General features: G+C 39.0%; 1 protein-coding gene across 1 annotated transcript in view; it reads left to right on the top strand.

Annotated features, from left to right (window-relative positions):
• CRACR2A (calcium release activated channel regulator 2A) overlaps window positions 1–27,694 on the top strand; it is a 37,155-nt gene extending 9,461 nt beyond the window's left edge. Inside the window, 8 exon segments of the mRNA XM_061472102.1 lie at window positions 702–869; window positions 1,853–2,015; window positions 11,071–11,258; window positions 13,666–13,737; window positions 13,828–14,023; window positions 17,889–18,257; window positions 26,615–26,691; window positions 27,604–27,694. Of these exon segments, the coding sequence (XP_061328086.1) occupies window positions 702–869; window positions 1,853–2,015; window positions 11,071–11,258; window positions 13,666–13,737; window positions 13,828–14,023; window positions 17,889–18,257; window positions 26,615–26,691; window positions 27,604–27,694 (1,324 nt within the window).
• Window positions 27,695–27,963: the final 269 nt, after the last annotated feature.

Raw genomic sequence — 27,963 nt, 5'->3', positions numbered from 1 at the left:
TTCCAGCTGCTCTCTCGCACAAAGAACAACTCTCCTTTCTTGTCTTCTTTTCTTGTCCTTCTTAAAGAGCCTGTATCCTTCCATTGCAACATTACATTTATCCTACCACATCTCCATGATCGAGTCTTTTTGCTATTAAGAGAAATATCCAAAATAGATAGAAGAAACTGCTCTAGAATTAAAATGCATGTGAGTCAAATGGAGGGAAAGAAGTGTTAATAAAATGAAGCTTTCTATATGAAGTTTATACAGGAATTTGAGGTGTGCCTTTGGTCATGCAGTAGAAGGAATATTAAAATAGAAGGTACATTTTATCAGTACCAGAGCTGTGATTATTTTAGATTCCTCACTTCTACTTAAGCGTACCAATAAGGCCATAACCTTTATAAAGTGCTTGTTGCTGCTTGTTGTCTTTTGTTTATGAAGGACTGTAATTTTTCAGTATGTTTGTGGATGTTGTGTGAGTTATTGAAGGCTAGACATTAAACTAAAGAGAAAGGCACAGAACTCAGAAATACTCTTGCCATGCTTCACCCTTTTGTTGTTTCATTATAATCCCCTTTTTTGTAAACAAGTGTAGGTTTTTCTGTCACAAATTGTATTTACTGTAAAATGTGATCTTTAGTATTTTGCTCTTAAATGACATTGTTTCTTATCGTAAGCTCTGAAAATGCTAATGTGTATGATTTCTAATTCTTAAGCCAGTTTCTTATGGAGCAGATTACGTTGAATAAGGAGATGATGCAGCAGTCAGAAGGTGAAACAGTCTGCCAACTTAAGGGCAAAGAGAGCATGAGTGATGATAAGGATGAAGAATTTCAGTTCTCAGATCTGATGGATTGACTTGGAGCTAAGAAGGTTTGTGATGAGTGAGTCTTCCCAGCAACAGTAATAGATTGTATGACCTTTTATGCTTCAGCTCTGGATTTGATTTTAATAGAATCTAAGGTAAATGATGAGAACAAAGGCTGCTTGGTAACACAGTGATTCCTTAAAAATTAATTTTTGTGGCTGTCAGAAATTATAAAATGACTTTCAACCAAAATTTCCAAGAGCAAAGCTATCATACTGCATGCATACAAAACGTGTGTTTGTGCCATTTAAGAGCTACACTATTAATCCACTGATGTACCATGGGGTTTGAACGTAGATAATTACTAGCATGTAATCCACAGATGCCACTGATTTTCAATCAACCAATGCATGATGACTGCTTTTTTTGGTGAAGGCTGTGTTTGAAGTGTGCCACTTAGCCATAAGAAAGAATGTTTTTTCACCTTTTTCTGCTTTTTCTCCCCTTGATACATAATTGCTTGCTGTGATCGCTATGATAACACTACCTCTTCCAGGACCAGGATGACTCATTCTGAAACACAGAACACTAAAAATAGCTCTAAGAGCTTCTTGTGTGTTGGCCTGACGTTCACTAGTCAATCACAATGAATGTCTAGAGCAAAAAAAGCATGGTGCAAAAGTGGGAGAGAATCTGGACGGATAGTAAGAGTGTTTAAAAAAACACATCAGTGATCCTTACCATGAGATAAAGGGCTCATCAGTGCTTCTTTACATCCAACTGCTTGAAAACAGGAAAGAATTGATTGGCAGTCATCCTGAAAAGCTTTCATTATGATAAGACTTTTGATGCATTTTTTTGAATAAATGTTATTTCCACCATTTCCCACCCACCTCATTCTTTTAAAGTCTGTTACTGCAAAGTAACCCTGTTTTTAATAGGCTTTGCGTTCTGACTAGTGATGCCCTAAAGCCTCCATCCCCTAGGATGACGTGAACATTCATTGCAGCCTGAGAAATGTTCTCTCTTAATGAATCCTTTATGATCTCTTTTTTTCAGTGAGAATGATGTGAAACAACTTTGGTTGCAGCTGAGAAAAGGTGAATCTCATTTACTTCCTAGTTTTGAAGAGTTCCTGGTCAGAATTTTTTCCCAGCTCCAAGAAGCAGATAATGAAAAGAACAAGTTGGAATGTGCTGTAAAAAAGTTAGAACTTCTCTTTGTTGGACTCTTCGTGTAGTTTTGAGACTATCTTACCTGCTATTTGAACCTTTGAAATAAACAAGGTATTATTTGAGGACTACAGAGAACGTAGAACTATAGAGAGCTATTTAAGGACAAAGAACTGAGGACTGTAATCACAAGAATCCCCATAATGTGAAATTTTAGTAGTCATCAAGACTACCAGTAGAATTATTCATAAGGCAGAACTGGCTGAAATTACCTTTTCTCTTCCAGTTAACAGATTTTGTTGACTGAAATAATTTTGCAGATGTCTATTATTGCATTGCATTGCAGTTTTTAGACAGTATTAGCAATACACTTCCAGTTAATAAGTTTGGTTTCAGAGGACAGTCAGATTTACCAGCAAATCTGGTAAATTGTCTGTGTGCTTTGCAAACATTGTGTGCAGAAAAGCTATAAATCTGGATTTACTCGCCAGAGAAATGAGAGGTTTAAGATGTTAAAGCAGCAATAAAGCACTGATACCAATGAAAATGTAGGTAAATAAATATATATAAAACAAACATGAAACACAGTAAACAATATATATTGGTTTTATATATAAAAACATCTGTAATGCATCTATATATAAACAAATATATAAAACATATGTAAAAACAAATATATAAGAACTAAAAAGTAATAGATCATCCTTAAATGTGTAGCTATCTAGAAGAGCAAAAATGCGATACTAAGTCTAAATAGAATACAAAATGATGCTTAAAATTCCCCGTATTATTATTATAAAGTGTCATTTCTGTATTTCATATTCTTACATACTGAGTAATAAAGGCAAATACATTGTAGAATATTTGCTTCATTTGTTCAGCACTCTGCTGGCTATTCTGAGAATGTGACAAGATTTCAGAAGAAACAAAACACCTACAAATATATGGTCATTAAAGACAATTGGGTTTTATATTGATAGTTTTTTTCATCTAAGTCAACAAGTGTGATTTTGGCCTTCAGACAGCTAGTCAATTGGAAAAGTATGAGGTAGTTGAGCTGTCTGTTTTAGACTAGAGATTATTTACAACCATGTGTGGTGAAGGGTTTGTTTTGTGGTTTGGATTTGTTGGTTTTTTTTGGTCAGGTCTTGTCAGTGTGTTTTGAGAACTGAATGAATAAATGCGTCTGTTTAATAGCTGTGATTGGCACAGAGGCGCACTGAGTATACCATCAGCATTACCTGACTTTTCTGTCTGACCGGAAATTGTGACCTTAAAATGCATTGGAGTTTTATGCCTTTGTAGCAAAAAAAGGTTTTAGCTAATTTTTTCTTTCTGTTGCTCCTAATAACACCTCTAATCTCGGCACATAGGTCATTGTGTTATTTGTAATTCACAGCTGGAAGGAGTCAGAACTGTCAGAGACTGACACTGGTTTTGGTAACTGTGGGGATGAATAGCCTCATTTATTTTCAAGTATGTCCAAACAGCAGCGAAGTTCAAGACCATATATAGGGAAAAAAAAATATTTTTCATACTCCCATGCTTTTTCTACCTACTGAGATGCATGTGTCCGCATAGACTGGCCAGGATTTACTGTGGTGTCACAGAAGATGCTGGTTATTGAGGTCTTATCATGTCTCCTGGGTTCTTGCTTGCTTACAGTAATACTTTTTGGAAGCTGAGAATGAATGTGCTCTTTCATCTTTCCTTCCTGTCTCACCTCTGTGGGTCTATATTGTCTATATTAGGCAATAATACAGTCTACTGTCAGACCTTTGTCTCCTTTCCTGGATGTAGGCTATGATTTTGTCTTAAGTCATTCTGTTACCATAAAAGTCAGTCAGAGAAACTCTGTAAGACTCAATTTGGAGTTTTAGGAAGCAGCATTCTTTATTGCGGTGCTAGGCACACACACAAATTGTTTCGCAAAGGAGAGCACACCCAATACTTGCAGAGAGCAGATGTATATTTATCATATTCATGCATATTCATAGCTTTCCAGGAACTAATTATAATGTTTGCATCCTAATTACACATACACTTTCTTGCTGAGTGGGGGTCTCTGGCGGTCACCAGTAGTCTTCCTCACTGTGTTTAATGAATGACCTCAATGCTTGCGCATACTTGCAAGGTCCTAGTGCTGAGTTAGCAGTTGGATGTCCTTGCTTCTGTTCTGTGCCAGTCTCACTCCACGCTGGGTGCCACTCTGCTATCTTGAAGGCCAGCATCCTTAAACTTACTGTTTCCTAAGTTGTTATCAGTCCCACGCTGTTCCTTCTCCTGTCACCTGAACATTCCTTTCTCTCTACGTATTAGTAAGTTAGAACAGTTTGGTTTATTCTGCTATGTTAAAGGCACACACACTATCGTTAGTTTAAGATTTAAGGTTACAATTCCTTTTTTTGTGGATGCCCTGAGAAGCTTCATGTGCATGTGCACAACTTTATGCCTTGCCTGTCTATGCTGTTAACCTCTGCCATTCTTCTATATGTGTTTTTGGCCTTTTCTTCTGGAGTTTTCATGCATGCATATTTTCATTCATGAACTTGAATCCTGTGGTCTAAGCAACCAGGATTTTTTTTCCTGTCTGGTTCAATAGAAATGCTGCATTTGTAGGTCCAGGCAGTAGTAAGGCTGAATGTATATCCTCAATATACAGATACACAACATACGGGGAACTGTGCAGATTTAATACTCATTAGAAAGGAGTACCTCTACTGGCACCGACCTAAACACAAGTAGCATTTGCACAAACATGAAGGCTGACAGCCTGATCCTGTTTCTCCCATCCAGTTTATAAGTAATGAATATTATTAGTGAAAACATATGCACATGCAGCCCTCCTCCACACTTACTTTATTCAGAAATAAATCTGCATTGACAGACCTTTTGAATATTAGTGTGGCCTTTAATCTATTTGTCTCTGCCTGCCACTTGGGCCCCTTACTCATTCTTTGACTCAGACCTTGGGTCTTTCCAGGTGTGGGTCTCCTTCTTCTCACTGGCTGTTTCAGCTGGATTAAAGTTTGTTACCAGGATGTGTTTATTTGGTAACTCATTAACCATGGGCATGTTTATCCTTTTAAGTGATCTGTAATTCTGGTTTAGTAGAACAACAGCCCAAATAGTGCTGATGAGTTTTTGCGTAGAACTTAATACACCTACTTTAAGGAAAACAAAACAGACACATTCTTATCTCAGAACTGGTGTTTTTCTCACTCGTGTTTATCATCATAAAGGAATTGAGGATAAGCTGTTGTGTATATTTGTAGATTTTAAGGCAAAATTAAAATACAGGGTTAAAACCTTTTAGAAATGCTAATTTCCTTCTTTTTTTTTCTATTCATTCAAGTGAGAGACTTGCACTACAGTAATGTATCAAACAAAACACTGTATGTATGTGTAGTCTGGTGCTGGAATAAGGAATAACTAAAGCTGTGCACTGAAAGTGTGGAATACATTCATCTATCCATCCAGCTCCGTACATTCATCCGTCTTGCTTTTGGTATCCACACAGTGGATATAATTTTTGTTTGCCGTTAGCTCTGTCCGCTTTTGTGCTTTGCATTTGAAAGACAAATGTAGTAAGAAGGGGAACTGTGTTTCAAACAACAGAGTTCTAAATAGAGAAGATAGCTAAACATAAGGGTAAACAGTATAGGAAGGATGAACTGGCTTCTCATTGGGTTTAGCATGAGACAGTGTCAGAGTCCACCTTTGGTGGAAGAGTAGAATCAGCATCTCAGAAGATTAGTGTACGAAGTGTGTAAATCACTGTATTTTTTCAAAGGGAAAGAAGTACCATTACAACCAACTGCATGAGCAGCAGTTGTAAAACCCCAACAGTTCACGTCACAGTTGCATGTATGGGCAGAAATCAAACCCTTGTGAGAGTGTTGATTCTGAACTCATCATGTGAATTTAGTGTGCTCATGTTACATTTCATTTTGGTTAATGTGCTTGACAACAGCACCATCTCCCTTTTATCTCCATCTCTGTTTATTCCACAGCTTTACTGGAAAGGGAAAGATCATATTATTGAATATTGACAAAATCATACAATTATGTAAGTAAAAGTGTATGGTACAGGGAATAGAGATTTATTCAAAACATTTACATTTTTTTCACATAACAATTATATGCCCTTATAGCTTTAATTATTTTCCCTGAGTGTATGTGGGGAATATTTGCCAACTAATGTACCAGATTATTTTTTTCTGATGCTTGTTAGTTACGTTTAATTGTGTTACACTTTGGTTAAAGCAGGATATTATTTTATATTTCTGCCTAATTTGAACAGAATTAAGAATGTAAACCGTGAATGAAATGCTAGGGGAGCATCCAGCCTGCAGAAATGACAAGTGCTTATGTGCCAGACTAGCTGACAATAGAATAAGAAGAGATAAATCAAGTGATGGTAATTTCTGAAACCTTCACAGATATTTGCAAAACAAACATAGGTCAGATTGTTTTGTCATTGCTATGGAGCTTCCAGAACACCTGATAATGAATTCTCTTTTCTTACAAAATCTCTTTTAAATATCATCTACTGCTTTCACAGTCTGCTCTTTGGGTTTTTCTGTCTTGTTTTTAATCCTAACAGAACAAAAGTTTTCCTTTTATATGATAAAATGAAAAGAAAAAAAAAGCTTCAGGTATTTTCCCCAGGTAGTAGGGTAATCTTATGAAAATGTAGCAGAATTCCACTCTCTTCAATGCACTGGGAACTGGCTTAATCCCCAGACAGCTGGAGAGATCAACAATGATTTGGGTCTTGTAGTGTACATCTTTACTCAAAGCTCTACCAAATACTCATTTACTTTTGGACGGTACAGCACTATGAACTTGAAATACTCCCTCCTGAACAATCAGCTCCTGATAAATCTGTGATAACAGTTTTATAGCACTGCATGGTTCTCTTGCATGGTAGCTGCTTGACAAGTTCCCATATTAAAAGCCTGATGTGTTTTACTTGTTAAAATGCATGGCCTGTGTGGGGAAGCAGAGTATTTCTGCATGTGTGAACTTGCTATAAAGTGTCTTGAAGGCCAGTGTATGAACGGCTAAGGACAGGGAAAGGGGGTGGCACTGGAATTTAAAGGGCTGAACTGGAATGCTGTGAAACCGACTTCCTTTGTAGAATATTGTCATGGTTTAAGACCAGGCAGTAACTCAGGACAAATATGAATAAAAATACATGTAATATGTTTGGTTTTTTTTCCTGGGAGCAGTGGTTGGGAGTGCCAGTCCTGGAAAGTAGGAGAGAAGTAAGACAGGAAGGGAAGGAAGAGGAAAAAGAAGTTTGTGAACCATTTCCTATCTCTGTGTAGTTTTTAGATCCTTCTCTGAGGAATGAATCCAGGTGCTGCTGAAGCTGAGGGGAATTCTAGGTTTGTATTAGTAAGATGGGAGACAAATCTTGAGTAAGATGGGAGACAAATCTCTAGTTTACAAGCTTATGCGGTTTTAGCTGATGAGAATATAGAATTGAACTAAAAGGCCATTATATAATTGGAATCAACTGCCAGATGTTAATTGCCTTTGTTCAGTACTGCTATGAATCAGAAGTTGGTTTATGCAGGGTGTTTACCACATTGCAACACCAGAGTAAAATAATTTATACTTTCAAGATACCTGTGAGGGCACACAAATCAGGTATTTTTAGCCTAACTGCAAAAATTATTACAGTTAATTACTATATTTTAATATTTTCCTTTTTTTTTTAATTTAAAGCTATGTTTAAAACTTATCAACCAGTAGTTCTGTAAAACCCTTTCCCTGTGGTTCTCTAACATACATGTTCTAAATTTGGTATAAAACCCACAGAAGTTATTCAAAGCCTTACACTCAGTTTTAAGCCTCGTGTAATCAAGTAGCACAGGCAGCAGTATCAGGAAGTTTTATCTTATGTTTACTGTTTACACTTGCCTATCTTTGGACAATAAAATGTCTCTCTTATTTTTATTAGTCCTATTTTAAATCTAATTTCATGTTTTCCTTTTCTGTTCATTGCATTATAATTAATAGTATTACTGTGTTTCCTTTTTTATTTGTGTTTTCTTTTATTTATAATTTCCTCTCTCCCTTACAAATTTTCCATGAATCCCAACAAGGCTGGTTTTGAGGAGTAGCATCTTTGTAGTACCATAAAAATTAAACTATCCCATTTTATTTTTATGGAAAGGAAGCTGTGTTGGACAAATGGAATTTGCTGCTTCTAACAGTGTGATGAGTGAGATAATTTTATTCAGATGATTGATAGCATTTGAAACCTTTGTTATTCAAACAGCTGATTAGCCGCCAGCATCAATCTTAACACACAATATATGATTTTTGTTTTCGGGTGTAGCAGCCTAACCTGCTTATTGGAATTCTTAACTTAGTGTAGTGAGGGACAGTGTTTTGTACATATATTTTCCTAATTCCTAATAATAATCTCTGAGATTGACTTTCATCTTTCCTCAGATCTGTTTTTATAATAATATAACCACACTCATTTTCTGGTATTAGTCATCATTCACCTAGATATTAATGCGTGTTAGGTTAGCTTCCACCTGACTAATGTTTGCCTTATCCAGAGCGCTGACACTTTCACCTCCTCCTCTTGCATGGAAATATACTTTGATAGTTAAATCTATTCTTGCAGATGGTAATGGTAGCTTAGTTTAATTACAATTTATGTGCTTGATTATATAAGAGAACCTCTTAGGAATAACAGAAACACTTTTTTCCAAACTTTATAATGCATTCTTTCCCTTCCCTTCTCTTCCCGTTTCAATGTAATTATTCCTGTTTTGGAAATTATGATAAAAAATGTGAAAGGGGACTTCCAGGAAAGATGAGTTCAGTGTTGTTTCTGTTGTCCTAGCTAGCAGTCTCACTTGCAAGGGTCTTATGCTTGGCATATCCACAGTACTGATCTGAATCCATACTAACTGGGCTTCTGTAGACCAAGATTCCTTTGGCTAGGAATTCCTTTGGCTAGGCCTTTTTGCTGGCTACTATGCTCTTAAATCAGCTTGCTCTAAATGGCTTAGATAAAGCACAAGCTCTTTTCAGTAGTGTTCTTTAAGGGATGTGTGGTGGCATGTCCCAGAAGGAAGCACTGGGGACAGAGGATGTCTAGCATAACATCTAGGGCACAGAATCTTGTATAAGGGAAAGAAAATAGGGATGGACAAGGTAAAATGCAGAAGAGTCACTGGGCTTCTCACATAAATGATGGGTTCTGTGCTGATGATGGGTTCTGTGTTGATGACAACCACTGAAGTGCGTGATTCTGAGCAAGAGATCCGTGAGAACATGGATCAGAAGCACTCATAAAATGCAGATCAAGTGTTAGGATTGTTAGGAAAGGCATAAAGAACAAAATAATCTCCAGCCTTATAACACTATATAAATGTTTCATCCTTCATGCACACCTGAAATAAATACGAAAAGAAAAAAGACAAAATATGGAAGGGATGCTGAGCTAAGAACAAGGGAATGCATGGAGAGTGCTTTGTGTGTGTCTTTAAGGGGCAGCAAAACTGTCCTCAGGAACAGTTTGTTTGTATTGTATAATCCCAGTTCTTTACTCAGTTTTAAACTTGTGAGTTTTTGTTCCATTTTAGGGAATGGCTTCTCTCACAAGAGTAAGCACCAGAATTTGCAGGAAGTATTTGTAACATCAGTACCTATGATTTCAGGAGCTGATGATGGACACCATTGCAGTTACATTTCCAGGCCAGTCCCTGTGTAAGTTTTCACATGACCATAGTATTCTGTAAGTGAGATTTCTGCCCATAATTTGTTGCTCTGAAGCTTTTTGAAAGTGTGTCATTGTGATCCCTTTTTCCTTCTCCTGAAACCACTCATCTGGATAAGAAAGTCTTGTCCTGTCATATTTGAATATCTGTATTTTACTTGGAATACATCACTTCATTCTGTCAGGGAATGGAAGTGATACCCAGAACTGAAGTGATCTAGCAGTGTAAACCAACATTGTTCAGCAGTAATTTGATGCCCAGCTAGTCAGTTTTCCATATGAATCGTGAGCCTGCTGAGGCTACAGTTCTGCAAATATGTTAAGCTGCTGTTGAGATAAGTACTCCCAATCTACTCATTCCTGACCTTTCACAATCCCAGCTAGAAAGTATTTTCTGCTTTTGTTTTTAACCTGGGCCTTAAGGTTGCATTTAAAAACAAGACTAGAACAATAGCAGTGTTGTGTACGTGATCAGACTAGCAGAGCTGGGTAAGGACAGATTTTGGGTTGGGTGAGCTCTACTTGTTGGGATGGGCAAAATGAAAGTGCTAGTAGAATCCTCCATTCTGTCTCAGATCTGGAAGACTGAACAGGAATCATTATAATGCTCCTAGTACATTTTACATCCCTTAAAAGGCATACTGAAAGAAACCCAACAAACAGAAAAACTTCCATATCTTCAGGTCAGCAATGCCTTCCCTAGTACAAAGTGGACTAATTTTAGCCTACATAACTTTTGCTAAGTTAGCCAAGGAGAATCAGGTATCACTTCTTTACATACCAGAAACCACGTCACCTGCTGTTACCTGTTTCACAGGGAAGGTGGATCTGCCCTTTTTATGTACTTTGAAAAGTGAATAAAAAAGCTCTAAGTCACAGTTCTTGGCAGATTTAGTGGAGGTAGCAGAAAGGTTACTGCTTGTTGATATTACTGGGAATGGGAAGGTTTATCAGCTACCAGATTTAGATCAAACAGTTTTCAGGCAGAACTCTGAATTGCTCGGTGTAGGCCTTGTCATTGTGGGAAACTGTCTAAAATAGCAGTTGTGAATATCAACTAAATAAATACTGCTAATCTGCTCTTTAACCTTTTTTTTTTTTTTTTTTTTTTGGTTTGTCCTGTTGCATTTTTTAACTAAATGAAATTCAGTTATAGAATGCAATGGTTTTGGGTTTGCGTAACATAATTATGTCTGTACGTAGCGCAGTGGAAGAGCACCATATGTATTTTATTCAGATGTTGGCTTTGATAGAAATAGTTTCCCCATTCAGCTGACCTCTAAGACTTGAATTGAAAGCCTCAAAATCAAGATGCATCAGTTAGTTATAATACTTTCTTCTCTTTTCCATCCCAGTTGGAGCAGCAATGTACAGAACTTCTCAGTAGCAAAGAAGAAATCAAAGTAGAGAACACCAAGCTGAAGCAGACTAACCAGGAGCTGCAGAGAGACCTAGAGAGAAAGTCTCACAAACTAAGCCAGGCTCAAAAACAGTGACAGATGCTTCAGGAGGAGGCATCAAGACTACACGAGAAGAAGGAAATGTAAGTTTCCAGCTGCAGAGGTTCAACTCCCTTTGCTTAGCATGCCAGTGAGCCTCCTTCTCTGCGTATTTAGTGCTGTGATTTGTGTCATAAGCAGAAACTCACATCAAAGCCAAGTGCAGTTCTAGTAATTTTTCCCCAAGTAATTCAGCATATTTTCTGTAGCACATCTGGCTTCTACAGAATCTTTTGCTACTTCTTCAAAATGTCATTGTTCTCTATCCTCCACACTCTTTGCTGAGGGTGTTTGGAATTAAAAATCAGTTTAATTGGTTAAAAGGTATGTCTTAGTTTTGAAAATCTAGTGGAATTCCTTACAGAAATTACAGTTGTGGTGCATGATGCTCCATTCTACTCAAAGCTAAGACTATCTGGAGCTTGCTGTTCAGGATGTACTCTGGGTATGAGACATCTAGGATGTGCTTCTTTTCTTCATCAAATTCATAATTCCTGACCAAGGAGGCTGGCCAGCAAGGTAAAACATACCTATGCGGCTACACACAATTCACTTAACGGTGATCCAGAATCATCATTTTGGGATTTCTATTTCAAATGGTTTGGATTTCAGATTCTGACTCGAAAAATATTTTTCAAGAAGAAATGCTTACAGTTCGTATTTTGAGGGATAGAAATGGCCTTTAAGTGACAGATCAACCTACCTGCCATGTTCCAGCCTTCTGCACAAAGCAAAAGTTACATTACCCTGAAGCTGTAATTGGCAGAAATGTCCACTGAAGATTATTTAACAGGAGATAGTTTAAAACAAAATGCTCAGGGATCTGTAAAACCCTCTTGTTGCCAATGGGGCATGCAGAGATGCCAGACTGTGGGGCAGATCTTGCCAGATTATGCATCTCAGTAATGAACTGCATAACTCAGAGCTATGGCTATTTGGCATATTTCAGGATAAAGCAGAATATTAGGTCAAATGTCACATGCTTTTTCTGTTAAGCTTTGTGCCAAACTCTACTTAGTTATTTACTGATTTGATTTTTCTTAAGGGCACAAGTAATGAACTTTGTTGATGAATGATTGTAAGAGAACCATGACTCTGTTTAGAACACTATTTTTAGGTGTGCATGTTTGATGCATGATTTGGAAGTAGACAGTAGAATTACACCTCTTCAAGGTTGAGGCCTCTCTTTTCAGATCCAGAGTGAAGCCTGTGGAATGATCTGTTTTTAAAGCCACAGAAGAAACCTGCCCAGTAGTCAGACTGCTGAATAATAATACCGTGTTTACAAAGCACTTTGGATTCAGTAGTGGTTTATGGAATTAGTGCTCAGCCCTACTCTGCAGTGTGGCTTTAGAAAATCTATATCTATAAAATCTATGTATTGAAGCAGGTGTAGTTTTCAGACTGCACAGGAAGAACTTGAAGCTTCACTGAAAGGAAAAAAAAAAAACATTTTAAGGCCAGACACCAAGCTGTGTTAAGTCAAAGTAAATGGTGTAAGTCCCGTGTAAAAATGTGAGATGCTATGTTCGGTGTTTCAGGCTGCATAACTGTGAGACCTTACTTGGAGTATTGTGTGCAGTTCTGGTGTCCTCAACATAAAAAGGACATGGAACTGTTGGAACAAGTCCAGAGGAGGGCCCTGAGGACGATCAGGGGACTGGAGCACCTCTTGTATGAAGACAGGCTGAGAAAGTTGGGGCTGTTCAGCCTGGAGAAGAGAAGGCTGCATGGAGACCTCATAGCAGCCTTCCAGTATCTGAAGGGGGCCTGTAGGGATGCTGGGGATGGACTCTTCATTAGGGACTGTAGTGACAGGACAAGGGGTAACGGGTTCAAACTTAAACAGGGGAAGTTTAGATTGGTTATAAGGAAAAAGTTCTTTACTGTAAGGGTGATGAGGCACTGGAATGGGCTGCCCAAGGAAGTTGTGAATGCTCCATCCCTGGCAGTGTTCAAGGCCAGTTTGGACAGAGCCTTGGGTGATATGGTTTAGTGTGAGGTGTCCCTGCCCATGGCAGGGGGGTTGGAACCGGATGATCTTAAGGTCCTTTCCAACCCTAACTGTTCTATGATTCTATGATTGTAAATATGTGAGCCTGACATCTGGTTCCAGCTGCAAGATCAATTCTAATTGTGGATAGAAGATTACATGGTGACTGTGAATGATGTCTTCTCTGAATGATGCAGGTGCCAGTATCAGCATGTATTGAACTCTCTGGATGAAGAAACTGTAAAGCTTTTTTTTTTTTTTTTTTTAATTAAAGAACCTCTACTCCTTCCTTTGCTAACTTTTTTTTTTTTTTTTTTTAAATTAGTAACTATTTGTGCAGGATTAAGTCCGCAGGTTTGGAGAAGCGGAAGTCTCAAATGTGGATACTCCTACAGGGAAACATTTCAGCAGTGTTATTACCATGGTTAGAACAATTTTTACATTCATTCTCATTACAGGGAGGTACACTGAGTGACAGAAACCTTGCAGAGACAAAAGGCAGGACTTCTGAAGCAGCTGTATTTTTTAAGGTAATGCAGACCTTATTAATTAAGGTAACTCAAGAACTTACTGCACCATTCTAAAGGATGAAATTATGCTGGGATATGTACTGGGTGTAGATGCCCAGGTGTTGGCAGCAGAACGCTGCAAGGACAGCCTCTGTGCCAGGGAGAAGAGGCGGGGGCTGCCCCAGGCCAGGTCCCCAGGCGGTCCCAGCTGGCTGCAATGGACCCACCGCAGGGCACAGTTGAGCCCAGCAGCAGCAGTGGTGGTGCATCTGGGAAAGCGTGTTTAAGAAAGGGCAGAAAACACTGTGTAGAGGTTGAGGGAGAGTAAATCGTGAGGAACAATGCTGCAGACACCAAGGTCAATGAAGAATGAAGGGGAGGAGGTGTGTTAGGAAGAATGTCTTTACCTTGCAAAACATGAAATGGTGTTGAAGGGTAATGCATTAGTCTCAGAATCAAAAGTTATTTAGTTTTCAGGTTTTTAATTAAATCATGACAAATTAAGCCATGAAGAAAGAGATGTAAATATATCGCGGATAAATGTTGAAGGTGCATAGAAGGGAAACTCAACCTACATAAGTGGTAACTACAGACAATGTGTGCATAGGCTTGTGTCTGAAGGACTGTTCGGGAAAAGTGAAGTTAAGCTGAATTTACGCATTTTAATAGATGACACGAGAAGATCTACTGAAAGGTAATAATTGTCTAAAAAAAAAGAAAAGTTTTTTTTGAAAGTTTGTTGAGATTTGTTTGTCAAAAAGGGACATTTGTTGTATTTTGATATTTTTTGAGTCCGCTTTGGTAGATGCTACACTATCAAAAAAATGACAGCAAATATCTTTAAAATTATTTTTTAAAAGAATTTTTATTAGCAAATTGAAATTTTTTTTTTTTCCCAGCTCTAACTTTTATGTGCATGTTAGCAATGAATTTGCCATTTGCAGTAATAATCCTTAAAACAACATGCTGGGAGTTGCATTTCTTTGGAGTCTAAAGTTCTTGCACTGCTGTTGCTTCAAAGCTAGCTGTGCTTGTTTTCTAATTTTAGTATCATTGTTAAGTATTACTCACTTTTATATTCTTGAAGCACATATTTAAAAAGGTTAAAGTATAAGGAAAATAGGTATGCTTGGTCATAATTATATAGTTCTTTTAGAAGAAGCAAGCATATCTTAAAAATTATGTTAGAATTATGCCATGGTTACATAATTACTTCTAAGTGGTACATTTTAATAAAAAGTGTAGGACACAGAACAGAGCTTCATCTTTTGAAATTATTTTATACAATGCATACTTTTTGCTTGCTGTATGGCTTATTTGGTATCACATTTTCAAAGTGTGGCATTATTGGACTTTAAGACAACAAAAGCCAGGCTGGTCACCAGGTCTAGCTGGGGCTAACCTGTGCTGCCTGACATTCATGCTCCTTGAAAGCACATCTCAGCTGGAGGGGAAATGGACATTCCTTCAGATCTTATTTCCTACTTGTTTTATTTTTTTTTTCCCTGAAAACAGTTGAGAGAAAGCAGGGAGGGGAGAGAAGAAATCACAAAATCCCTCCTGGCTGGCTGCTGAAAACAGCTTGGTTTAGTTTCTAAAGAAATGTTGTGAGGGTAAAAAAGAAGCTAATTTCCAAAGGTCACTTAGAAATAGGAATTATATATCTTTATTTCTATGAAATATCAGTGTCTTAACCCTTAGTTTGGGTTGTATTATTTTTGCCTGGTTTGGTTTGGGTTTTGTTTTTTTTTTTTAAAGAAAACACAGCAGGATGCTCCTTTCTGATAAATCTCTGTCCATGTGGCACAGAAATATGTGCGTAAGTCCTGCATGGTCCTCCTAGCCTGCTGACTAGGCTTGCCAATTCAATTCAATTAGATTTGACTCATCTTGACTCCAACTGAATTCAACTCAATTCATGACATTACATTGCTTAGGGCAGTCTTTACGCTGTGCATCTAATCACTGCCACTTTGTGTGAATAGTGCTTCATCTCCTTCTGATGCAGAGGGTTGACCAATGTACAGGGGGGTGTACAAAGGGGTTAGAGGAATTCACTTGCTTAAACAGAAGTATTGTCTGTTGTAAATGCCTACTAAGCAGAACAAAGACACCTGGTTCTATTGATAAGGAAAAGCAGACACCTGGTTCTATTGATAAGAAAAAGCAGACACTTGGTTCTGTTGACAAGGAAAAGCAGACACCTGATTCTACTGATAAGCAGATATTGATAAGGAAAAGCAGACACCTGAATCTACTGATAAGGGGGAGAAGCAGATGGTTTATGGCTGGGACACTGACCAAACCCTAAGGCCATAGGTGAAGACTAGAAGGTGAAAAGTTCAAGAAGAGGGAGACTCATTTACTTCATCTTGAAGACCCCTACGCAAAGGAGGAAGACTCAGTTACTTCATCTTGAGACCCCTGCCCATGACCAGAGGGGGCACTGCGCAGGTGCAAAGGACCCTCTAACTCTTTATAATATGAAGTGGGGATAGGACATGAATATGTATAGGCGTGTTGTGCAACCTTATGAATATATATAACTTTAGAGAATAAATGTAAAGGGAACCAGCACTAAGGTACGCATGAATTTGAGGAATTATCTCCGTGAGTCTCAGCGCTGAATAAAAAGCATACCTACTTTACAACTTTTAACAAGTTGTGGAGTCTATGTGCGTATCACTTCCATACACCAGATGTAGTCTGATGACTGCATGAACAACTTTGTGTTTCCTAAATGATGGCTATTGGGATCCTCACTTTTTGACTATGATATTTAAACACCAGAAGTGACCTTTGAGACAAAGAGGCACAAAAGCACAAAATGGAATATAAACCATGGGAGAAACTTTCTGGAAAATGATGTCATTCATACATAGCCTCATGAATATGTATGTGTGCCCAGTGACTATATTAGGACTGCTCATGTAGCAGTACGAAGACACACGTTAGGAGCAGCTACCCCTCCTGTCTCACAGTGCTGCAATAAAGAATACCTGTTTGTCAACTTAAACTTTGTTGGTGAGTTTGTTTCTGGAGTTTTCTCTGAATCATCTTGTCCCATGCAGTTTTGCATAGTGATCCCCTCTCCTGACCGCATGCCAGGGCTAGGAGGGATGATATTCAATTAGTAAGAGTTTTTAGGGCAGCTCTGCACATAATCCTCAACTGGAGCTGAAGAAAACTTAAAAAAAAAGATAACTCCCTGCTTGCTGTATTGTGAGTTACGAGTTCTGCAGTCTCTGCTTTTCATAGAATCATAGTATAGTTTCGGTCAGAAAGGACCTTAAGATTCAACCTCCCTGACATTGTCAGGGACACCTTCCATTATACCAGTTTGCTAAATACCTCATCCAACCTGTCCTTGAACACTTTCAGGGATGGGGCATCTCCAACTTCTCTGGGCAACTTGTTCCAAAGACCTTGTTTGCATCTTAATTTCACTCTTGGGATCATGAATGAAACAGAGTCCGACACTGGGGTTTTCTCCAGTCAGACCCTGACATTTAAGCTGGCATCAGGGACAGGATCCCTTGCAGTGGAAAGTACCGTAATGTCGCATGAAGTGTAAGTTATTACCGGTGTGCTTCTCAGTGACTTAAGGGGTGGGTTCTGTTGAAACAAAACATGCCGCTTTTCTGCGACTACTGTCCCATTCAGAAATGAGTAGCAGCGAAGCTGCCCCTCAGGGCAGAGATGTGTTATATGGTCTTTTAGAGAAATGTAAGGCTCGCCCCTCTCTGCCAGGGGTAGAATGGGCCAAGAAAAATTGGCATAATTTGCAAAGTTTAACAGACCGAATAGGCACCCTGCAAAAGGACGCAAAACTGCGGCCTGGAAAGGTTAAATCAGTTGTCTGTGATGTACTGGGCGCCAGCTTGGCTGCTGCAGTAGAAGCTATAGAACAACAACAAACAGCAGAACCTCAGTTCACACAAATTTTACAAGAGCTGGATCCCTGCAGGACCAGGTAGTTAACTCAAAAGAACAGTTAGACAAAGAGAAAACTCAGGCTAACTACTTGCAATTAACCCTGAAAGAGCAGCTCCTTGCAGAGAAATGCACCTCTCCATGGTTGGAGAAAACAATTGAATACCCTCACGGTGATCTGGAAGAGGAAAGACTAAGGTTAGAAAAATTAAATGTCTGCTGCTTCTTTCTGCCCCTAGATGCAAATGGAATATACTTATGAAGGCGGGGAGGACGAATTCCCACAAATTACCACCAAAGAGGTTCTGTATACTGCTACGGAATTAGCTAAACTTCAAAAGGAATTCTGTCGTACTGCAAAAGAATCAGAAACTGACTGCGTTTGGAGAGTATCGCTGTCTGGGGGAGATCACATTTTACTAAGTGAGAAGGAAGCTGAGTGGTATTGGGGGCTAGGAGCATTTTTAACCACCCATAAGCACCGCGCACCCTGGTCCTTAACTCAAAGAGCAGCTTATTGGGCTGGAGGAGTTAACATTTTGGAAAGGGGAGATCCATTCGCCATCACAGGGACAGTCGACTGGTTGATAGAAAATGTACAGAAAGCGGTATGTCTGCGAATGATGTACGATCAGGGACTTAGACTTAAACAGGAGTCCCTGAGGATGATATTGGTCAATTCCGAACGTGTGACTCCCCTCATTCGGTGTCTTCCCAACTCCCTGAAAGCTGCAGGGGTCCAATTGCAGAGAAAGACACAAGCAACATCCCAAACTGAAAAGGCTGTTGCTGCCCTGGAAGGACTGCTGTCACCTGTCGAAAGACAGAAAAGAAAGTATGGACGTGGAAAGGGTTGCCCAGGAGTTGATTAATTATGGGAGAAAGTACAGTCCCATCAATATTTCCAGTAAAATTGATACTAAGGGACAGAGATGAACAGAGATAAAAAACCCTCCTCAGGAAACGCTGGACACCCCCTGCTTGCCCAGGAGGTAGAAATATTCCTAATAAAAGGCAAGAGTTGTGGACGCTGGGGTGGCGAAAGGGTGTTCCTAAAGATTTAATGGATGAATTACCCACTGCTAAATTGGAAAAGGTGGTGTTAGAATGGCCCAAAAGAAACCCCATGGGCCCTAAAGAAAAAGAAAAATGTGGAAGGCCCCAGTGCCTCCACCTTGATTGCAAGCGGAGGGTTGGAGAGTGGATATATTCAAGAGTTCACTGAAAATAATTAAGGCAAATTGTTTTGTGGGGCCTGATCTGGTGACACATTTTTCACTTGCTTTGTACAACCTCATAGAGAAGTTGACTCACAATGCTATAGCCAATTGTCCCACAGGATTTCACAGGATTTCTCAGTTTTGTTAGATGGTTTCTCCCCTGGATGGGAGTGAGTACATGCATTAGAGATTGAGGTATCCAGCCTATCCCAGGTGATATTGCAAAACTCTATGGCCCTTGACTTGCTATTAGCTTCCCATGGAGACATCTGTACAAGCTGCTGCACATACGTGGAACAGAGCAGCAAAATTTCTACAGATTTGGGTGAGATTTGGGAACAAACAGATCTTGCACCAAGTCACTAGAGATGATGCTGATGTGCGGATTGACTCCACAACTCATTAAAAGTTGTAAAGTAGGTATGCTTTTTATTCAGCCCTGAGACACAGGGGGATAATTCCTCAAAGTCATGTGTGCTTCAGTGTTGTTTCCCTCTACATTTATTCTCTAAAGTTATATATATTCATAAGGTTGCACAATATGCCTATACATATTCATGTCCTATCCCTGCTTCGTATTATAACGAGTTAGAAGGTCCTTTGCACCTGCGCAGTGCCCCTTCTGGTCATGGGCAGGGCTCTCAAGATGAAGTAACTGAGTCTTCCTCCTGTGGGTAGGGGTCTTCAAGATGAAGTAAATGAGTCTACCTCTTCTTGAACTTTTCACCTTTTAGTCTTCACGTATGGCCTAAGGGTTTGGTCAGTGTCCCAGCCATAAACCATCTGCATCGCCCCCTTCAGGTGTGTGCTTTTCCTTATCAATATCTGCTTATCAGTAGAATCAGGTGTCTGCTTTTCCTTGTCAATAGAACCAAGTGTCTGCTTTTCCTTATCAATGGTTAGTGCCTTTGTTCTGCTTAGTAGGCATGATAGGTACAGACAATACTTTTGTTTAAGCAAGTGAATTCCTCTAACCCCCTTGTACAACCCCCCTGTACATTGGTTAACCCTGTACCTGGTAATACCTCATGGGTTTTTTAGAGTTGTGGTACACTTCCCTCTTAGCTACCAAACTGGACACAGTTAAAGAACTTGTTTGTAATAATTATAATAATAATTATTTGTGTTTGTACCCTAGCAGGCATGATTTGATGTTGGTGTTCACAATGGTGTTTCAGAATTAAATATGGGAAAATAACATGAGATGAGCGTTATAGGATATACATGTATCCTGTAAGCCTCAAAGGGGGGAACTGTAAGATGAAATGCTAAGTTGTGAATTCAAAATGCTTTGTTAATTGTGAGCTGTAAATTGGGACTGCTCTGTTGAGAGCAAGATTGGGTCAGTTCTTCAAGGTAATGAACAAATCAGAACAAACTGACATAAACCATGGACACAGTTGTTAAGTAATTCACAGAAGTCTTTTGTACATGCGCAAGCACAGATGTTAATCAGTAGACACAGTGAGGAAGACTATCGATGACCACCAGAAACCCTTCAAGATCACCACCCAGCAAGGAAGTGAATGTGTATTTAAAATGCAAATGTTGTAATTCCAGGAAATCTAGTGAATATTTGTAAACAAATTGGTGGGGCCCTGAGTGGGTCAGTCACTTGGGAGGCTTTGATAAAGTATTGTAATGAATTATACAGTATTGCAGACTGGCTACCTGCAACACTAATGAATTGCTCAGCGGTGCTTAAGAACCTATTTATAACTTAAATAGCATTATTCAGTTTCAAGCTATCCTAGAAATCATTACCAGTGATATAGCCCGCGCCCTTGATCTGTTAGGAGATCAGGCCAGGCAAATGGTATTTCAATACTTCATGGTTCCTGATTACTTTGCTAGCTGTGGAAGGGGGAGTTCGTGGCAAATTAAATGATGCTAATTGTTGTCTGAAAATTGATAATGATAAAGTAGTAAAATGAATAACATCTGGAATTCAAAAACTGGCTCATGTAACTACTGCCTCTCCTAACATAACTAAGCAAATCTGATTAATATATCCACAGAATCAATTGGTTGTAAAAATAATTTAAACCGCTGCTCTTTTCATTTCTTGTCCTCTTTCACATTATCTCTTTTCTAAAACCACCTGGATCCAGAACAATCTTTGAGACACCAGGTGGTGTGTGAGACTGATCTGAAATTGGACTGTACTGACCATTGTCTCAAAGATTGGTATGAGAAGCTGAGATAGAATTCCACCAATCCATTGTCTCAGAGATGGCTGGGGGGAGTTGAGATAAGACTCTTCAGTCCATTAGCTCAAGGACTGGTGTGAGGAATTGCTTCTCATTATCCCAAGAATTGCTGCAGACGTGCAGTTGAAGAGCTGGCTGCAAGATCAGGGAGTCTGGTCATCCAGGAATGTGTAATACATGACATTAAGAACATAGGTGCTCCCCTCCAACTCATTATAAAAGGGGGAAAAAAGACATCGCCAAGATGAGTACCTTCAAGGGGACAACTCCAGAAGGACACCTGCAGGATGACACCCACCTCTGATGACTACTACTACAGGCTCTCAGGGGACACTCTGCTCCGATACTGACTACAAACGCTGACGGACTCCCACCACTTCCAACAACAGATCCCCATGGACCGCTGGATCCACAATGGTGACTCTCTCTCTCTCTCCCTGCAGCCCGAATCCTTGCTTCATTCCCATCCTTTCTCCAATCTGCCCTATTGCTATCCCCTTTGTTACAATAACTTCCCTTTTTTATAATAATTGTCCTTCTGTAATAAACCAACTGATCAATTACACTACTTGACCTCATTTATAACTTAATTTCACTCTTGGGATCATGAACATAATAGCGTCCAACAGCTTCATAGACTTATAGAATCATAGAATAGTTAGGGTTGGAAAGGCCCTTAAGATCATACAGTTCCAATCCCCCTGCTGTGGGCAAGGACACTTCACACTAAACCATGTCACCCAAGACTCTGCATCACTCCAGGTGTTTAATTTAGCCTGCTTACTGCTTACTGCAGGCTAAATTAAGTGGATGTTGTAAAGAATACTTATTACTCTGTCAATCGAGTAGGTCATTAATTCCAAGACCTTTGTATGTAGATCATGAGTTGATTAGGAAAGAATACTGTAGCACCAGTTGGTTTGCAGGGGGTGCCCTAGCTGGCCAGGTGAAAGAGGAAGAGGGAGATAGCAAGTTTGCTTTTACTGCTGCAGAAGGAGAGCAATATCACGGATGCTCCTGGCATTGATTTGTTAGGACAGGAGTTGTGGGAGGTGTAAGGGAGGGTAAGGAAGGAAAGAGAAGGAAAGGCAAGGCAAAGTGAGGCAAGGTGAAGCCCTCTTACCAGGACTTTAAGGTACAGAATTCATGAGACTGCTGACTTCAAGAAAATACCAGAACTGAAATCACTGCCTGACAGTCTTTGAATGAGACATTGAAGTCTAGCCTTGCAAATGTTTTCTACACTAGGGACTGTAGTGATAGGACAAGGGGTAACGGGTTCAAACTGAAACAGGGGAAGTTCAAGTTAGATATAAGGAAGAAGTTCTTTACTGTGAGGGTGGTGAGGCACTGGAACAAGCTGCCCAGAGAAAAGGTAAATGCTCCATCTCTGGCAGTGTTCAAGGCCAGGTTGGACAGAACCTTGGGTGACACGGTCTAGTTTGAGGCGTGGGGGGCAGGGACATGTCAGGGGGGCTGGAACTAGGTGATCTTAAGGTCCTTTCCAACCCTAACTATTCTATGACTCTAGGACTGGTGCAAAAAATATTTGAGAATTCACTCTCATTGTCTCTACTCTCTCTCTCCCCTCTTTCTTTTTCTTTGTCCTCCCTTTCTCTCTATTTTGTACTCTCTTTTTTTCTCTCTTTTTTTTCCTCCGTTTTCTCTGTGCATGTATTCTTAGCAGAGAGATAATTTGGGGACCTTTTCTCCCTCCTACCTTCTGTAAAACCACAGAAGACCATCTGTTACTCCTATGGTGGGAGTAGAAAATATGTTTACTTTTAGTAACTTTCCATCAAGGAGATAAAATGAGTTAACAGTGTGCATCTACCAGAGCACTGGTGATCTATGGGCTGTAATCTAAGCATTAAGGGACTGAAAATAGCAGATACTCCTTTATATTCCTCTGTATCATGCCCATCAATACTTCTGTGATTTCTTTGTACAATGCATATAGTTTGAACACCAATGCCTCCAGAATGCTAATTTATTTAGAAATAAGTCACCTCAATTTTCCTGAGAAATCAACTGAGTTGTTAGCAATTTACCTAAATTAAACAATGTGCCAGATTTCACATATGTACTTGTTTCTCCTTTGAAAATAGATTTACAGTTCTGCTTGCTGGTACCCAAAAAGGATAGTTTGAAAATTTGAAACACAGCTGAGTTGTTCTTGATTTATAGGAAAGATTGCTGCTAGACACCTCCATGTAACTGAAAGAGTTAGGGCCAGATCTCTTTTTACTTTATTTTGATAATTCATACAGCCTTTTACAAGCATACCTTTGTGTTCATTGTTTTGTTTTTATAGAGGAGCAGTATCAGCCTTGAACTTCATCCCTCAAAGGTTCTCCCTTTAGGAAATCTGTTTTATTTTCTTGCATGTATGGAAATGCATACTTTGAAGACCCTGGGTGTGAGGAGAGACTCCATCCAAGGTTTCACACTGAATTCTTCTGTGAGAAAACACATGACACATAAATGGACTGAGTAGGTGTCTCACGTGTCATTTAGCTCTCTTAAAAAATTGTACTAGTAAAACAAAGATGAATCATTCTAATACAGAGAACTTGCAGCCCACCAGGCCATTAATTCTAACATGTCATGCAAGAAAATAAAATGTTTTGCATAAGTAAAACAAAGAAAGTCGTCAAATTAAAGATGGTTATAATCAAATGAATGGATCTGAATGACTCATTTGAATGTTTGAATGTGCTGCCTGAGATAGCTAAGGAAAGGAATGATTAATGACAATGGATTAGTTGAAAAGGAGCATATACATAATGAAATTATAATTATTTGCTTGCTGAGCTAATAATAAACATGAATATTAATGAATTATTAATTCTTGCTATATAGCCATGCAATTCCTGTGAAACCATGTACCACAGACTCTATCAGTGGATGCAATTTAGTTGCTTATTTTGTGAATAACCTCATTAATTTCTTACAAATGATCCAAAATACATGGCACTAGATGCTGAGCTGATACAAGTCTATATAGCCATATTTGGTGAAAACAACCCTGAACCTGTTCTCACACAAAGAATCAGATTAGCTTATTGAGCTTGAAGTCCAACAGTTTTTAGAAACTCTCAGTGTCAATTTGGAGTTTTAGGAAGTAGGCATTCTTTATTTTGCAGCGCAGGACAGACACATAAATCATTTTGCAAAGGTGAGCACACCTGGAGTCTACAGGTACCATTCATTATCCAACAAACATGCATATTTACAACCTTTCCAGGAAATGTTTTACATTAGATTTCATGGAACTACTTGTAATATTTGCATTTTAATTATGCATGTGCTTTTCTTACCAGAGGTGCTCTCGAGGGGTCTCTGATCATCATTGATAGTGTTCCGCTGATTGATCTCTGTGCTTGTGCATGTGAAAATACTCTTGTGAATTACTTAACAATTGTGTCTGTGTTTTAGGTTAGTTCTGATTTGCTCCTCATCTTGAAGACCTGGCCCTGTCTGTCTTGGTCATGCCTTTCTCATCTTCACAGGCTACCCTTGTTTTATACATACCTCAAGGCCCCACTGACCCATACTGCTCTCAACAAAGCGGGTCTAAGTTACAACCTAACATCTTGCTCTCAGACGAGCAGTCCCAATTTACAACCTAACAACATGCTGTCAACAGAGTGGTCCCAATTTACAACTTTGCATTTTAGATTACAACAGGATGGGATTGTTTTTACCTACTTTTTCCTGTAATCAGAGAGGAATGTGTACTACCAGTGGGCATTGCAGCTCAGCGTTATTAACTTTTGCTGTATTTTAGTCCCACATCTTAGAAATCAGTGTACTACAAAATTGATTGGAAAGGGCTCCTGTTATAACATGTGTCACTTCTTTGCAAGGCAGGAAGCACAGTTCATTATTAAAAGGAAGAATAGCAGCCTGAAGGGGGTCTTTTCAATTCCTTGTCATTTGAGAAGACTGGTAGTTGCAGTGTGCGTGTGATACTCCAGGAAAGGGGGAATAGAATGATAGGATTTCGGGAAAGTGTCATAGTGAAAAAAAAAGCCATGATGAAGCTGATCTGTAGTCAGACAAATTAAAGAGTAAACATCATGACAGTAAGAAGAATATTGTAATATTAAATTTGAAGGAAGAAACAACAGACACAAAGCAAAATATTCACATGCAGTACAAGAATATTGTGAGCATATTGTGAGCATCCAGGAACAGCCAATGTTCTTTTTGAGTGGATTAGTGTAACCACAAGCAATTATTTAAATAAAATGGCTTATGATACAGGTGCTGCTCAGGCACGCTCCTGTTTAGCACATCATTTTGGCCCTGCACAGACTTACCGAGTGAACTTAAATGAGTTAATAAAGCCTTCTCTCTCTCTCTCTGTTCATCAGCTATAAAATAAGACAATAATAGAATTATAGAATAGTTAGGATTGGAAGGGACCTTCAAGATTATCTAATTCCAGCCCCCCTGCCGTAGGCAGGGATATCTTCCACTAGATCAGGTTGCTCAAAGCCCCATCCAGTCTACCCTTAAACACTTCCAGGGATGAGGCATCCACAGCGTCTTTGAGCAACCTCTGCCAGTGTCTCACCACCCTCTTAGTAAAGAATATTTTCCCAGTGTTTAATCTGAGTCTACCCTCTTGTCCTGTCACTATGTACCCTTGTAAAAAGTCCCTTTCCAGCTTTCTTGGAAGACAACAGTCTTCCAGTACCTGAAGGAGGCCTACAAGAAATGCTTTGCCTACCTTGACTTTGCTCACTGTGTACACTTAATAGGTTGAGGACCTATTTCTTCTTAAATTTCTTTTGCCATAGTAGCTGCCAAGTCGGGCTTTTGTGTAGATGACCTCTTACATTTGCATTTATTGTGTTAAGGCTTCAGCTGAAGTGCTGAGAATGCCATCAGGGCTTGATCCATTGTTCTTAATTACAAAGATCCCAAGGGCTACAAAGGTTCTGGCTGACTGAGAAAGAAGGAGCAGAAAAAATTCAGAAGTACAAAAAATGAAATAGAATTAATTTATTGCTATGTTTTGCTGAGGTTTTTAACTGGTTATTTGCTGGAATACACTGGTCTCAAACTGCAGGTGTGGGTGCTCATACTGTGTGGACGCAGTCACTGTTGCTGAAGCTTTCCAAGGATTTGTTATTTTTTTTTTAAAAGGTTACTAGAATTATTTTCACCTGCTTTGTCAAGCACTCTGATGTACTAATTGCCTCATCATCACAAGGAAAGTTCACAGGACCTCACTACCTTATCAGGCATATCTGTGTTTTAGCCTTTGAGAGATAAAGCAAGAGCTACTATATAGAACAAATGTCTGCTAAAGAAATACTTGTATTGTTGTTTGGGAGGCAGGCATGGGCTTCTTTTCTTTTGTTGCTCTTCACTGTTAATTCTAGAATTAAATTCTAATTTTTCCTTAGATGATCTATTTCTGTTTCTTGATTTGCATATTTTGGTATGTCTGTGTTCCTTTTTTAAACCTGGAGTGGGATATTGTGCGAAATTGATTGAAGTGATCTTTCTGTTTGATTCTAGGATTACAATTTAATTTTCTATGAACACAGTGCATATTCTGGGTATAATACCAAGAAGTCTATGTTTCACTTAGCTAGGTGCAAAGAAAACGCAGTCTATGAATATTATATGTCCCTGGCATGTCACTGGTGACAGAGAAAACTGTTTAATAAAGAAGTTTGATAGGTAATTACAGTGATAAATTATTTGTTCCTTTTAAACTGGTCTGTAACCAGACCTTGTTGCTTCAGTTGAGCTCAGGTTCATAGAAAGTCCCATGTAAACTAGTGAAGCCATGGATAGACCTAGAAACACCTGGACTGCTGCTAGGAAAGCTGAGGACCTGTGATGTAGTGGTAGTTCTTGCAGGAAGTTCTTGGAAGTTTGCAGAAATGGTCTTGGAAACAGATGCTGCTGGATCCTTGCAGCCGAACATTGGATGCTCTTCCTCTGCTCATTACAGTTCAAACTCTGCTGTCTGCCTCGGGGCTGGGGGAGAGTAAGATGTAGATTTTTTTAAGTTATATAAAAGCTAAGAGTAAAAGTACAGGTAAATCTGTCCCCTCTGCACTACTCACAGAGAAATCTGTATCTCTGTGCATCATATAGAGATGAAAACGCTGGTAATTCGCTGGCAGATCTTTAATATTTTTTCCGAAGTTAGTGATACTTTGTGAATGTTTCGGGTAATTGATACACATTTAGTTAGCCAAATGTGTTTTTCTTTTTGCTCCAGCCTCAAAAATAACAAGAGAAAGTCATTGTTTTGAATCTCTGTAATATACAGTAAGTGCTAACAATCAGCAACAGTTATATATTTCTAACTAAATGAACAAAAGTGTTTTTGTCATGGAGTCACATTAATTATACTTTTTTGGTTGTCCACAAAATTCTGTCATTTTCTGTCAGTCTCTGGATAATTTTATAGGCTTAGGGAATATGCATTTTGCTTTGATCTGTTATGGGTATTATTGACTTTTTTTCTCAAACGTATTGTTTCTTTCCCCGAGGATTTTAAAGGAACACAGAGATAAAGTGAAAGAGAAAACCACTGAACTTCAAGCTGATATGAATAAAAAGTCTTGCTGTGTCAGGCCATAAAATGCTGGGGCGTGTTTAGACAAGTCAGACATTTATATCACACTACATGGCACCATCAGATTTGCTTTATCTGCCAAATATTTCTTCTGCTGTGTTGTGAGTGTAGGTGTAAGTGAAACTTAAAATCCTTGCATGCTCTGATCTTCACTTTAACAAATATTGTCTTTAGTTAATTGACGATGTACTTGGGACAGTAACAGTCTTTTATTCTGTCTGATGCCTAACACCACTGAATCCTGATTCATGATCATGCTTGTAGAAGCTGCTGC

This window comes from Pezoporus flaviventris, unplaced genomic scaffold (assembly GCF_033815535.1).
Source record: "Pezoporus flaviventris isolate CSIRO_AGI_PZ_B2104156 unplaced genomic scaffold, CSIRO_AGI_Pfla_v1 ptg000070l, whole genome shotgun sequence".
Lineage (NCBI taxonomy): Eukaryota > Metazoa > Chordata > Aves > Psittaciformes > Psittacidae > Pezoporus > Pezoporus flaviventris.
Note: the sequence above shows the minus strand (reverse complement) of the source record. Positions and strands in the feature narration are given on the sequence as shown.